Source organism: Hemiscyllium ocellatum, chromosome 5 (genome assembly GCF_020745735.1).
Source record: "Hemiscyllium ocellatum isolate sHemOce1 chromosome 5, sHemOce1.pat.X.cur, whole genome shotgun sequence".
Taxonomy (NCBI): Eukaryota; Metazoa; Chordata; class Chondrichthyes; order Orectolobiformes; family Hemiscylliidae; genus Hemiscyllium; species Hemiscyllium ocellatum.
In genome coordinates this window covers 27539523-27553549 of record NC_083405.1, presented here as the reverse complement: position 1 = coordinate 27553549, position 14027 = coordinate 27539523, and the positions used below count along the sequence as shown (strand labels likewise).

The 14027-nt window shown below is 40.1% G+C and overlaps 1 protein-coding gene across 2 annotated transcripts in view; it reads left to right on the top strand.

Annotated features, from left to right (window-relative positions):
• skap2 (src kinase associated phosphoprotein 2) overlaps positions 1-14027 on the top strand; it is a 264520-nt gene that overhangs the window by 152764 nt on the left and 97729 nt on the right. For both annotated transcript variants that reach the window (XM_060825348.1, XM_060825347.1), the window contains exons 5-7: positions 5477-5554; positions 6611-6694; positions 12495-12619. In XM_060825348.1, the coding sequence (XP_060681331.1) occupies positions 5477-5554; positions 6611-6694; positions 12495-12619 (287 nt within the window). The remainder of the gene's footprint in view (positions 1-5476; positions 5555-6610; positions 6695-12494; positions 12620-14027) is intronic.

Below are 14027 nucleotides of genomic sequence, written 5' to 3'. Positions count from 1 at the left end.
CGAGTTTTGAGAAGATTTGTAGCTCAGGTTCAGGTTCTGAATGTACATTTGCTAGCTGAGCTAGAAGGTTCATTTTCAGATGTTTTGTCACCATATTAGGTAACATCATCAGTGAGCCTCCGGTGAAGTGCTGGTGTTATGTCTTGTTCTCTATTATGTATTTTGGGTTTCCTTGGGTTGGTGATGTCATTTCTGGTTCTTTTTCTGAGGGTGGTAGATGGGATCCAAATCAATGTGTTTGTTGATAGAATTTTGGTTGGAATGCCATGCTTCCAAGAATTCTTGTGCATGTCTCTGTTTGGCTTGTCCTAGGATGGATATGTTGTCCCAGCCAAAGTGGTCGAGAGTGTGGTGCTGGAAAAGCACAGCAAGTCAGACAGCATCTGAGTAGCAGGAGAATTGACGTTTCAAGCGTTATCCCTTCATCAAGCAACGAACCCAAACAAGCAGACTAAACCTGTCCAGAAACTCTAGCCACTCTCTCCTAGATCAAATACATCTTGGAAATGACTGTCAGACTACTCAGACTTCTTGGCATCATGGTAGCCCACAAACCCATCAATACACTAAAACAGCTGCTAATGAACTTAAAAGACCATACACAGAAAACAACCAAAACAAATGTCATTTACAAAATACCTTGCACGAACTGTAACAAATACTACATTGGACAAATAGGTAGAAAACCAGCCACAAGGATCCATAAACATTAACTAGCCACAAAAAGATATGACCCACTATCACTAGTATTCTTCCATGCAGATGAGGAAGGACACCACTTTGACTGGGACAACACATTCATCCAAGGACAAGCCAAACAGAGGGATGTGTGAGAATTCCTAGAAGCATGGCAATCCAACTGGAACTCTTATCAACAAGCACATTGATTTGGAAACCATCTACCACCCTTTAAAGAACCAGAAATGACATCACCAATCCAAGGAAACCCAAAACACACAATAGAGAGCAAGACGTAACACCAGTGCTTCACCGGAGGCTCAGTGATAATGTTACCTAGTACAGTGATGAAATGTCTGAAAACAAAACTTTCAACTGCCCGAGCAAACTTACATCCGTAATAGTATTGTCTCTATTATCAGTTTGAGTAAAATAAAATCCAAATCCCATCTAAAGCTTTTCAAACCTATTTCGTGTCCTTGCATCCAGAACAGCCAACTTCATTTTTAAAACCCAAAAGCAGGAGTGCAATTAGCAGAAATTCCCTGGGGTGAAGACTTTATCCGGTGGGCATTAAATTTTGTAACTTTTACACTGGTTAAGCAAATTTCAGCCTGATTCTAGCATGATCTTTTTAAAACTAATTAATACTGAGATATACTGATGGTAAACTGCACTTATCCAGCATAAAAGACTGCAGAGTGATACACCAATTATGATCAAGAGCGTCAAAGGAAATCTCACAGTTGAAGGGAAACTCAAGATCTTTGAAATAATATCTGTAGATTTACATCTATTATTAACATAGTAGAATTCAAACAGACTGCAAAAGTGTACTTCCCTTTGGCATCTAGATCAACAGTTGATGACATTCTATCATCTTGGCACCAACTAATTTTTTTTATTTTTGTACATTGTGGAGATTGTTGACACAAGTAGTCTTGTTTGCAGATTGCCTTATTCCCCAACAGCTATTCCTTACGTAACTAACTTGAGAGTTTTGTTTTTTGTAGACAGTCTCTTGATCAAAATCTGATATTTTTCACGTTTTAACCAATACAATTTTGACCTAACAGTTGAATTAAAGCAAAATACTAGCGATGTGGTATCAAAACAAAATCCTGTAAGTATTCAGTCGGTCTGTAAGCATCTGTGGAAAGAAAAAGACATTTCATCAGAACTGGGAAAAGTTAGCCATGTTTTGAGCAAGTAAAAGGAGAGGCGGGAAAAAAGAATGAAAGTGTATGTATTGATAAAGTGCAGGACTGGTGATCTTAAATGACAGACGGTTGGTCAGAAGTTAAAGGAAGTGATAATGGGACAAAAAACAAATGTGTTGAGAGGAGGTGTGAATGACATGATCCTGTGTAGCTGCCAACTGAAAAGCAAAAATAGGGAGTGAAAGAGAAATTGGTTTATATAAAATGAAACAAAATTGGCCAAAGATTATAACCTAAAATTTTTGAACTGAATATAGTTTGCAAGGTGCCCAGTTAAAAGTTTGCATTGAATATCGTCAGAATATGCATTGGATAAAAAAAAGTAGTAAATTCAGAGTAGGAACAAAGTTAGTAATTAAAATAATAGTTCACAGTAACAAGGGAGGTTTGCACTTTCAACCAATCCAGAGGATTATTTTCCTCCGGCTAGCAAAGTATAATAATACATCAGAAGATTTAGAATCTGTATGGGTGGAGGTAAGAAATGAAAAGGGAAAGAGGATCTAGTACAACTAGTCTCCAAAATTATAAAGTAGGACTGAGAATAGATCAAGAAATAATGAGAGTGTATAAAAATGACAATACATTAATCATGGGTAATTTGAATGTTCATATAGAGTTAGAAAATCTGAGGTAGATGTGAGCAAGAATTCATAGTACATTCCAGATGGTTACCTAGAATAGTTCTAGGCCAGTTACCATAATGTCTGTTATTGGGGAAAATATTCGAGTCTGTTATGAAGAATGTAATAGCAAAATATTTAGAAATGTGAACAAGCACAATTAACAGGACTTCACAAAGGAGAAATCAAACCTGTCAAATTTACTAGATTTTCTGGGGAGATATCAAGTAGGATTGATTCAAGGGAAGCAGTGGATGTAATATATTTATATTTTCATAAACATTTGATAAAGTTCTACCCATTTAATAAGGTAAATGTCCTTGGTGTTGACGGTAGTATATTAATGTAGGTAGAATTAATAGAGGACAAAATTGGGATAATGAAGTATTTTCATAATACAAATTGTAACTGGTGGACTGTCACAGGGATCAGTTGTGGGTGCAATTATTTACAATATACATCAGAATGGTTTAGATGAGGAAAGTGATTTGTATGATAACCAAGCCTGTGTATGATGCAAAAATAGATGGGTGGCAAGTGTTGAGGATGGCAGTGTGCTTAAGAGGGATTTAGACAAGTTAAGCGGTCAAAAACTTGGTAAATGTGAGAAACTGTGAGGCTTTACACATCAGGGAAAATAGAGGAGATGAATGATAATTAAATGAAGGAAGACTACAAAAAGCTCCGGAACAGAGAGATTTGGGTGTCCTTGTGCACGAATCGCAAAGTTTACATCCAAATGTAGTGGGTAATAGAGAAGGTAAATGGGATGTTGATCTTTATTTCCTCCAGAGCAGCCGGAGGAAACGCACGCAGACACGGGGAGAATGTGCAAACTCCACACAGACAGTTGCCTGAGGCAGGAATTGAACCTGGGTCCCTGGTGCTGTGAGGCAGCAGTGCCAACCACTGAGCCACCATTCCACCCCATTATCAGAGGAAAGATATATTGGTATTGAAGGCAGTCCAGAGAAAGTTCACTGGATTGATACTAGGTATGGTGTGACTGCCTTGGAAGAAGTAGAATAGGTTGGCTGAGCTTATTTGAATTTAGAAGAATGATAGGTGACCTTATTGAACAATGCAAAATCCTTAAAGTTTCCGACAGGGTGGATGCAGAAAGGTGGTTCCCCTCATGGGAGAATTTGGGACCAGAGGACATAGTCTGAGAAGAAGGGGTCATACATGGGGATCGTACATTTAAGACAAAAATCAGGAGGAATTTTTTTTTCTCCCCAAAGATAGTGAATCTGTGGAATTCTTTACTGCAGTGGGTTGTAGAGGACTGATCAAGTATATTCAAGGCTGAGTGTGTTTTTTTTAAATCCGTAAAGGAGATAAGGGTTGTAAGAGAAGGCAGGAAAATGGAGCTGAGGATGATCAAATGAGCTGTGGTCTCATTGTTGGAAGAAACTCAGTTTGCTGAATGGCCTACTTGTGCTCCCAGTTCTTATGGTCTTAAATTGAAATGAGCACAAATACATTTCTGTTTCGTTTGAAAGGGGCAATTGGGGTCTTCAATGATGAAAAGGGAAGGTGTTCTAAATTCTGTGGTTACGTGGAAAGTGTACTGGAATTGAGATGACTGGGAACAGTTGACAGGACAAGGGAATTGTGGAGTGAGTAGGTTCCTTGGAATTCTGAAAATGGGTTGGAGGAGTATGAGGAAGGCGAGAGAGGTGTTTTGTGGTAGCATCCCACTGACCATGGCTGTGAATATGGAAATTGATGCTTTAGAAGGGGGAGATGAGGAAACGCTGCCATGACCCTGAGAGAAAACAGTAGGAGGGAGAGCAGAAGTGCACAAAAAGTCACAATGGCTCACAATTCAGTTAACAGGTCACTATCCAGGGGAGATGGAAGGATGTGTCAAATAATTAACATTCAGCTCTGTTAGATTGAAGTTGTTACACCAGACAATAGACCTACTCATGCCAGCAGGTTTGAGAGAGTAGTGTAATGCAAATTTACCGGGAGATACTGTGGCGGCTGATGCCACCCCAATTACAGTGTAAAATTCTAAAGCGGGCAGGAGGGCAATGGGAAGGAGCCAGGTGGATGAAGAACATTGGAATTGACATCATAGTAAATTTCTTACTAGAGTGTGATGTGTTAATTAGTGGAGAAAAATTGAAATTGTATGAGGCTGACTGCAGTATGGTTCATAGTGATTATTCTGTTCATCAATTAATGGATCATTACATGCAAGTACTTAAACAGTAGTTTGCAGAATAAATCCAGAATTAATATTACCTGCTTGTATTCTGGTTAAAGTTCTCAAAACACTAACAGACCCATTCTCCAAAAACTGCCTTTCTTATCCTTTAAAAAATAAATTTATTTAAACAAATCAAATGAGGCTCATTTTTCTTGGTACATGGTTTTCATGAATTGTTACACCTACTCCTATGTATTACAGCTAATGGCAGACAAATTGAAATCCTGGCTATTCCTCCTATGATTGAGAAATGAATAACCTGGCCGTGAATACTGTAAAGTAAAGGGGCCACAGGGCACATTTCTTTAAAATGGTTTCTGGGAGTGGCTGCCAAGAAATTACATATTTTTGCCATACCCTTTGGAATTCATAGCCTCCACATGCAGATTCTCTGGAACATATTTAAGTGCAGTTATTTGTGGGTAGCGGCTCCATCTTGCGTGCCTAAGATGACATTGCACCTGCTTGTTATGCTTCCCTTCGTGTTCGCTTCTTTCCTCCATTTTATTTCTAGTTGGTTCAAAATGATCTAAAAAGGAGCACAGGTGTTCACTGAAGAAAATACTCTAGTTTCATCAGAAACTGTTATTGAATTTCATCGAGTTAAAACTGACATTGTTATACGTACATATGCAAATATATGCTTTCTGAATAAGTATGTGTATTTGTATGAGGGGGAAAAAGACACTACCTTTTAGAACATTATTTTTAAATCTGCAATTTCTTTGTTTTTGTAGTTCAGCGATCCCCTCCAATACCTGCCCAGGAACTAACTCCAATTCTGAAAGCTGGATATTTGGAAAAACGCCGGAAAGGTAAGCAATGGTTTTGCATTGTGTGCAACAAAAAGCTATTAATGTACAACCCTGACTATTACGCTTATTTTACAATCTCTTATATTACAGGCACCTTAACGACTGGTACCAGATGCCCATTTTGCAGGTGTCCTCACTTTCTAATTAACTTTTTTATGTATATGTATTTTTAGAGAAACAAGTCTTGAAGAACAAGCTGAGATCATGACAGTCAGTTATGACAATGCTGAGAATCCCCATGTGTGTCACTCTTTATTTCTGTTCCTTAACGGTGTGAAGTCTACTTTTCTGCTTCCTTACAATACATCACTCTGAGCAATGTATTTCAGTGATAAGCTACATTGCTAATTACTATTCCCTAACATGAGGGCAGTCGCAGTAGAAAACCAGAGGGACTGTGATAACAAGTTGTGCCAACATACTGAAACCTCTTCAGGGATGACATAACATCTGAAGGGCAAAAAGCATATCAGGCCACATTTTATGTAGTCATGAAACTAGTTTTCTGTTTGAAGATTGAATTTGCAGGAAGATGATTGATAGCTGAAACTCATGCACTTGTCCATCAGTGGATGAGAAATAGAGACATCTACCTTTGCATTCCAAAAGCAAAGTTCCTCAAAAAAAAACAAATCAACAATAAGAACAAAGAGAAGCTGCCTGCCTGCAACATCTGGAAGAGTGCATGACTACATTTTTTGGACAGGAAAGGACAGCCCCTTTTGCTTTCCTTGATTCTGGAGGCTGGTGAATAAGGTTGGCTGGTGTGGATGAAGGCAGGTTTGGAAATGTAACCCCATGACCTCATGAACATGTAATGACTGATATTGATTCCCCAATCTATGTCGTTCTCTCCCCGCCACCCCCCCACCCCCCACCAAACCAACTCTCCCTATCCTATTTACTGATTTCTGAACTCCCTTGGTTACCAGTGCCAATGCTCATGAGATTTAAATAATCATCTGTTTCCAATTGTATTGAAATAACAATAAGATATTGATTGAACTCATCATTTATGCTTATTTTAACTGAGTGTTTGGCTTATATCTATTACAGATCACAGCTTCTTTGGATCTGAATGGCAAAAACGTTGGTGTGTACTTAACAACAATGTCTTCTATTACTATGGAACAGAAAAAGGTAATTTAACTTTTACACACAGTCATACATATAATTTCATCAGTGAGCATGCCAAACTGCTCCAATAATTCTACTCCAAGTTCAAACTGCAACCTCTAAACCCAGATATCCCTCACTCTCTATTAAAGTGAAATAACCAACCCTGATTCAAGTAAGGAGTATGGAAGAGTGCCAAGCAACTATAACGGAGTTAATAAGCCATTGACACAGCGACATCAGATTAAATATATACTAAACAATGGAAGCTGTGTGTGCTACTGACAGAGCAAAGTGATTGCACATTTTGTTTTTATTATTCATTCAAGGGGCATGGATAGCTAGCCAGTTGCCACTCTGAACCACTGCAGTCCATGTGGTATAGGTACAGCTACAAGTGCCATTGGGAAGGGAATTCCAGGATTTTGAATCAGTGACAGTGATATAGTTACAATTTTGGATGGTGTGGGGCATGGAAGGGAACTTGCAGGTGATGTTGTTCCCACGTATCTGCTGTATTTTCCTTCTGGGTGGTTTAGGTTGCCGATTTGGAAGGTGCTATCGAAGGAACCTTTGTAAATGGTATGCACTGCTGCCACCATATATCCGTGGTAGAGAGAATGAATTTTGAACATATTAGATGGGTTGCCAGGCAAGGAGACTGCTTTGTCCTGGATAGTGTTACACATCTTGGCTCCTGTTGAATCTGCATTCATGCAGGTGAGTTACTTCCCTCAGGATTCTCAGCTTCTGACCTTCTCTCATAGCCACTTATTTATATTGCTGGTCCAGTTTAGTTTTTGTTAATGGTAATTTCCAGGATGTTAATGGTAGAAGATTTAGACAGTAGTTGCATTAATGAACATCAACAGATGATGGTTGTTTTCAGTCTTCTTAGAAATGGTCATTGTCCAGCACTTTCGTGGCGCAAATGTTACTCGTCACTTCTCAATCCAAGCCTGAACTTTGGCCAGATCTTGTCGCATTTGGACGAGGCCTGTTTTAAACATTTGAGGAGTTGTGAATGAAGTTGAATAGTATGCAATAATCATTGAGCATCCCCACTTCTGATCTTGTGATGCAGGGAAGATTGATGATGTAGCTGAAGATTGTTGACTGTGGAACACTACCCTGAGAAATGAATGTTACAGCGATAACTGGCCACCAATAGCCACAACCCCATTAACTAATAATTATTAATGAATAGTTAAGGTCAAGGCTCTGTAATCCTACCACATCCAGTTGTGAACAGTGACGGACAGTTTAAAAACTGAGCAGGAGGACATTTCATGCACATCCAGATCCTCAATGATGGCAGAAGTGATCACATTACTACAAAAGGCAAGGTTGACGTATCTGCATTTATCTTCAGTGACAAGAGCTCCTTGGATGATCCATTTCTGCTCCTGTCCATGCTCCCCAGTACCACTGATGCTGATTTTCAACAAGTTCACTTTGTCTACTTGGTATCAAGAATTAGTCAAGTATGCAGAACAGGCTAGACCCTAACAACATTGCAGCTACAATATTGAAGATTTGTAGTCCAGTACTAGCTGTAGCTTTATTCAAGTTGTTTAGTATATTAACATTGACAATGTGGAAAATTTGAGCTGAAAATGAGTTGCTGGAAAAGCGCAGCAGGTCAGGCAGCATCCAAGGAGCAGGAGAATCGACGTTTCGGGCATGAGCCCTTCCAACAAAAAGTGGAAAATTTGTCAGGACATGTCCTTTAGAGAAAAACAGGACACGTCTAATCTGGTCAATTTCCATCTCCTCAATTAACTTTATCAGTAAGTGGTGTTATCAAAGGGTGCATGTTTATTAATCTGCTTGGTTTGAGTTCAGCCAGGGCCCCTTGAATCCAGATTTCAATAAGGCCTTGGTTCAATTATGGACAAAGCAGCCAAATTCCAGAAATGAATTTACTGCAAGATGTCTTTTTACTGCAAAATGTTAGAGAGAAAAGTCCTAGCAACGTGAAAGCCACTGGTTGTCGAGGAAAGCTGTTCATCAATTGGCGTAATACCCAGCCTCAATGAATATGTTTATAATGTTGGCTGTGGTGTCGAGTACAAATCATTTCAGCTTCTTGGATGTTGCTGGTCCTTTTATCATTCATTGTTTCCCAAGCTCTACCATTTTCACCTGCTTCTCAATTACTTAAGCTCCATCGTTAAATCAGAAGTCGGGACGTTTACTAATGGTTGCAGTGTTTGTGACTTCTCAGATTCTAAAACTGTCTGTGTTTGTCTGCAGCAAGACCTGAAGAACCTCCCAGGCTTAAGCTGATAAGGTGCAAATAATATTTATATGATGTTAAGGGCCAAACAATGACAATCTTGAATGAGAAAGAATCTAGCCATCTCCTCTTGAAATATAATGGTATTACCATCATTGAATCCCTAACTATTCCACATCCCGGGGATTATTGTTGAACAGAAAGTTCACTGGACCAGATGTATACAATTTGAGGCTAGATGAGCAGGTGAGAACATAGGAACTTTCTAGTAAGTAACTTGCCCCAGGTTCCCTCAAAACCTGTCTGCCATTGTTACAACCTGGTGGGAAATAATGAAATGACACCCCTCTTCTCAACTGCCCCAGTTGGTTGCAACAGAAGGTTCAGTCCTATAATGTGAGTCTGTTGTTTTATCCAATTAAAAATGTTGGCTGTTTTTACTGTAAGTAATCGAGTCAAACACAAGGTTTTCTTGAATGATTGATTTTTATTACCTGCTAGCCCCAGGAAAATAAAAAGACAAAGTCAGTCATATTACACATAAGTTTGAATGTACAGAGTTAAAAAGAGTGTTCAAAGCAAAGGAAGATAAAAGAATGTGTAGATCAGAGTCCTTGTGTAAGTTTTAATCTCGGAATGCAGTTGTTTTCTTGGAGATAATCAGTTATGAGTATTACTTTAACTTTTAACTTTTAATTTCCGAGTTCTCTGTCTCTTTCCAGTCAGTGCTTTCATCTAGGAGCTTTTTTCTCCTTTGTAGTACCTAAAAACAGTAACTTGAAATAGTTGAGTGCAAGGGTCACAGACCTGAAAAATTAATTCTATCCATAGCTGCTGCCAGACCTGCTGAGCATTACCAGCAATTTCTGTATTTGCAATTGAAATACAAACAAGTTTCTATGTTCTGTGTCTATTAACTATGTTTTCAGGCTTGATAATTGCAGGTGATATGTAGATTCACATGGTGTAAATCAAATAAACTTTTTGCACTTTCCTTGGAATATGGCTGATTGGTTTCATTGCATTTAGGGCAAATGCCAATTTCAGTTTAACGATCTTTAGTTTAATCCACATTGGTTTCTTAAAACTTGGCCAACCTGTGTGGCTCAGTTGGCACCGATGTTTTAAGTCCTTTTTAAAAACTATTTCATATTGGAAAATCACAGTTAATAAATTTGTTAATTCAATTCCAAGAGCAATAGCATGTATTTCATTTTATAATACACCATCTGCAAAGCACAAGATGGTGTGTTTTGGATGTAAGCAGGCAAAATGGGAGCAGAGAGAGATCATTTGACACCTTGAGTTAACTCCACTCGGTGAGATCGTGTTTAATTTGTTTGTTTTAGATTCCATATTCCCAACTATCCCAATAACCTTCAATTCTTATTAGCCAAGGAAATCTAATGACCTTGGCCTTACAGATATTAAATAATACTGTCACCTTCAGCACCTTAGGTAGAGAGTTCTGAAGTGCCTCAACCTTTGGCAAGAAAGAAGTTCTCCTTATCTCAGTCCTTAGAGGTGCCCCCTAATTTTAAAACAGAACCTCTTGGTTTTGGACTGACCCACAGGATGCAGCATCCTTTTCCTCATTCATTTTATCAAGATCATTAAGGATTTCGGGCGGCATGGTGGCACGGTGGTTAGCGCTGCTGCCTCACAGTGCCAGAGACCTGGGTTCAATTCCCGCCTCTGACTGTGTGGAGTTTGCACATTCTCCCGTGTCTGCGTGGGTTTCCTCCGGGTGCTCTGGTTTCCTCCCACAGTCCAAAGATGTGCAGATTAGGTGAATTGGCCATGCTAAATTGCCCAAAGTGTTAGGTGCAGGGGTAAATATAGGGGAATGGGTCTGGGTGGGTGCACTTCGGCGGGTTGGTGTGGACTTGTTGGGCCGAAGGGCCTGTTTCCACACTGTAAGTAATCTAATCTAATCTTATATACTTTAACCACGTTACTCATTACTCTTCTGAATTCCAATGGAAACGAGCCTAATCTGGGCAAACTATCTTCATAAGGCAACCTACTCATTCCAGGTATCAATATAGTAAACTTCTGAACTCCTAACTTTACATTCATTCCTTCCTTACTGAAGACATCAAAATGCTACACATTGACTTACAGTATTCAACACAGGGTCTCACCAACATACTAATAACTGAAGCATAACTTTATTATGAAGGAATTGACTGTAAAAATAACAAATTATATTGTCCTATTGGCCTTCCTGATTATGTGCTGTATTTACTTAGTATCCTTGTGACTCATGCTCTAGGACATTTAGACCCTTCTGTACCTTGGAATCTCCATTCAAGTAATCGTCTTTTTCTCCCTTTTTGCTAAATTGTACAACTTGATATTTTCCGACAGTGTACTTCATCTGCCAGATTTTTGATCACTTGCTCAACCAATCAATATCAGTTTGCATCCTTATTATTTCACTTTCACGATACAGGCAGAACCTACGGAATTTTGAAAAATTAACACCAATGCATCTATATTAAGTCCTGAGGATGTAGTTCATCTGGAATTCTTCTTAGCGATGAGTGTAGTTCCAGTAACACTCAAAAATAAACTTGATATCATTCAGAACTAAGCAACCCACTTGATTGGCACCGCATCTATCACCCAAACCTTCACTCCTTTCACAGGAGCGGCTCAGTGGATATCACTGCTGCCTCAGAGCCAGGGATCTGTATTCAATTCCAGCCTCGGGTGATTATCTGTGTGGAGCTTGCACATTCTCCCCATGTCAGTGTGGGTTTCCTCCAGGTACTCCGGTTTTCTCTCTCAGTCTAAAAGATATGCAGATTGGATGGATTGGCCATACTAAATTGTCCACAGTGACCAGCAATGTGCAGGCTAGGTAGGTTAGCCATTGGAAATGCAGGGTTACATGGATCGAATAGGGTAGTGGGTGTGGTTGGGATGCTCTTCAGGGGGTCGGTGTGCACTTGATGGACTGCATGGCCTGCTTGTATGATAATTGATAGATGTTGGTTGTAGGAGAAAGTGAGGACTGCAGATGCTGGAGATCAGAGTCAAAAGGTGTGGTGCTGGAAAGGCACAGCAGGTCAGGCAGCATCCGAGGAGCAGGAGAATTGACATTTTGGGCATAAACCCTCCATTCCTGATGATGGGCTTATGCCCAAAATGTCAATTCTCTATTTCCTCGATTACTGCCTGACCTGCTGTGCTTTTCCAGCGCCACAGATATTGGTTGTAGTTTGTACCATTTACAAGATTCCCTGTAGCAGTTTGCCAGACCACCTTTAACAGCGAGCCTGTGACCTCTATCTAGAAGGATATGGTGAAGTCATGAAACGATCTCAAGGGAACACTTATTGCTTGTTCTGTTAATTAGTGTGGCTGTAAAATGACTCATGACATTGACTCTCCATACCCTGAGGGCAATTAGTGATGGGCACTAAAGATTTACCTTATCATTGTCTCCTAAATCTAAGTAATGCTTTGAACATATTAGTCTGATGTTGTGGCTCATTGCTGTTATTTTTAACACCAATTGTTGAGATCCATTCATATAGATAAAATATATGAAATCTTTGTTTTATAATGTGTTTGCAGATAAACAGCAAAAAGGTGATTTTGTCATAGATGGCTACACAGTCCAGCTGACAACTACCATTAGAAAAGATGCAAAGAAGGATTGCTGTTTTGAACTCTCTGCTCCTAATAAACGACTGTATCAGGTTTGTGTATTTTCATTTGATTTAATAGAATTTGTATCACTTAGAGTCATAGAGTTGTCCAGCACGGAAACAGATCCTTCAGTCCAACTTGTCCATGGCGACCAGATAACCAAGCCTAATCTGGTCCCATTTGCCAGCACTTGGCCCATATCCCTCTAAACCCTTCCAATTCATATACCCATCCAGATGCCTTTTAAATGCAGTAGTTATACCAGCTACCACCGCTTCCTCTGGCAGCTCATTCCACTCACGCATCACCCTCTGTGTGAAAGAGTTGACCCTTAGGTGCCTTTTATATCTTTCCCCCTCACTCTAACCTATACCCTCTAGTTCTGGACGACTCCACCCCAGGGAAAAGACCTATCCATGCCCCTCATGATTTTATAAACCTCTATAAGGTCACCCCTCATCCTCCGATGCTCCAGGCAAAACAGCCCCAGCCTATTCAACCTCTCCCTATAGCTCAAATCCTCTAATCCTGGTAACATCCTTATAAATCTTTTCTGAACCCTTTCAAGTTTCACAACATCCTTCCGATAGGAAGGAGACTAGAATTTCATGCAATGTTCTAACAATAGCCTAAACAATGTCTTGTACAGCCGCAACATGACCTCCCAACTCATTTATGCCTGCTGAAGGTCTTTTGCCCAAAACATCAATTCTCCTGCTCCTCGGATACTGCCTGACCAACTGTGCTTTTCCAGCACCACACTCTCGACTTTAATCACTAGCACCTGCAGTCCTTACTTTCTCCCAACTCCTATACTCCATGCTGAGGCCAATAAGGGAAAGCATACCAAACGCTTCCTTCACTATCCTATCTACCTGCGACTCTACTTTCGAGGAACTATGAACCTGCACTCCAAGGTCTCTTTTTCAGCAACACTCCCCAGGACCTTACCATTAAGTGCATAAGCCCTGCTCTGATTTGCTTTTCCAAACTGCAGCACATCGCATTTATCTAAATTAAACTCCATCTGCCACTCCTCAGCCCATTGGCCCATCTGGTCCAGATCCTGTTGTAATCTGAGGTAACCTCCTTCACTGTCCAGTACACCTCCAATTTTGGTGTCAGCTGCAAACTTACTGACTGTACCTCGTATGCTCGCATCCAAATCATTTATGTAAATGACAAAAAGTAGAGGACCCAGCACCGATCCTTGTGGCACTCCACTGGTCACAGGCCTCCAATCTGAAAAACAACCCTCACCACCACCCTCTCTCTTCTACCATTGAGCCAGTTCTATATCCGATTGGCTAGTTTTTTTAGATTAGATTACTTACAGTGTGGAAACAGGCCCTTCGGCCCAACAAGTCCACACCGACCCGCCGAAGCGACAACCCACATATACCCCTTACCTAACACTACGGGCAATTTAGCATGGCCAATTCACCTGACCCGCACATC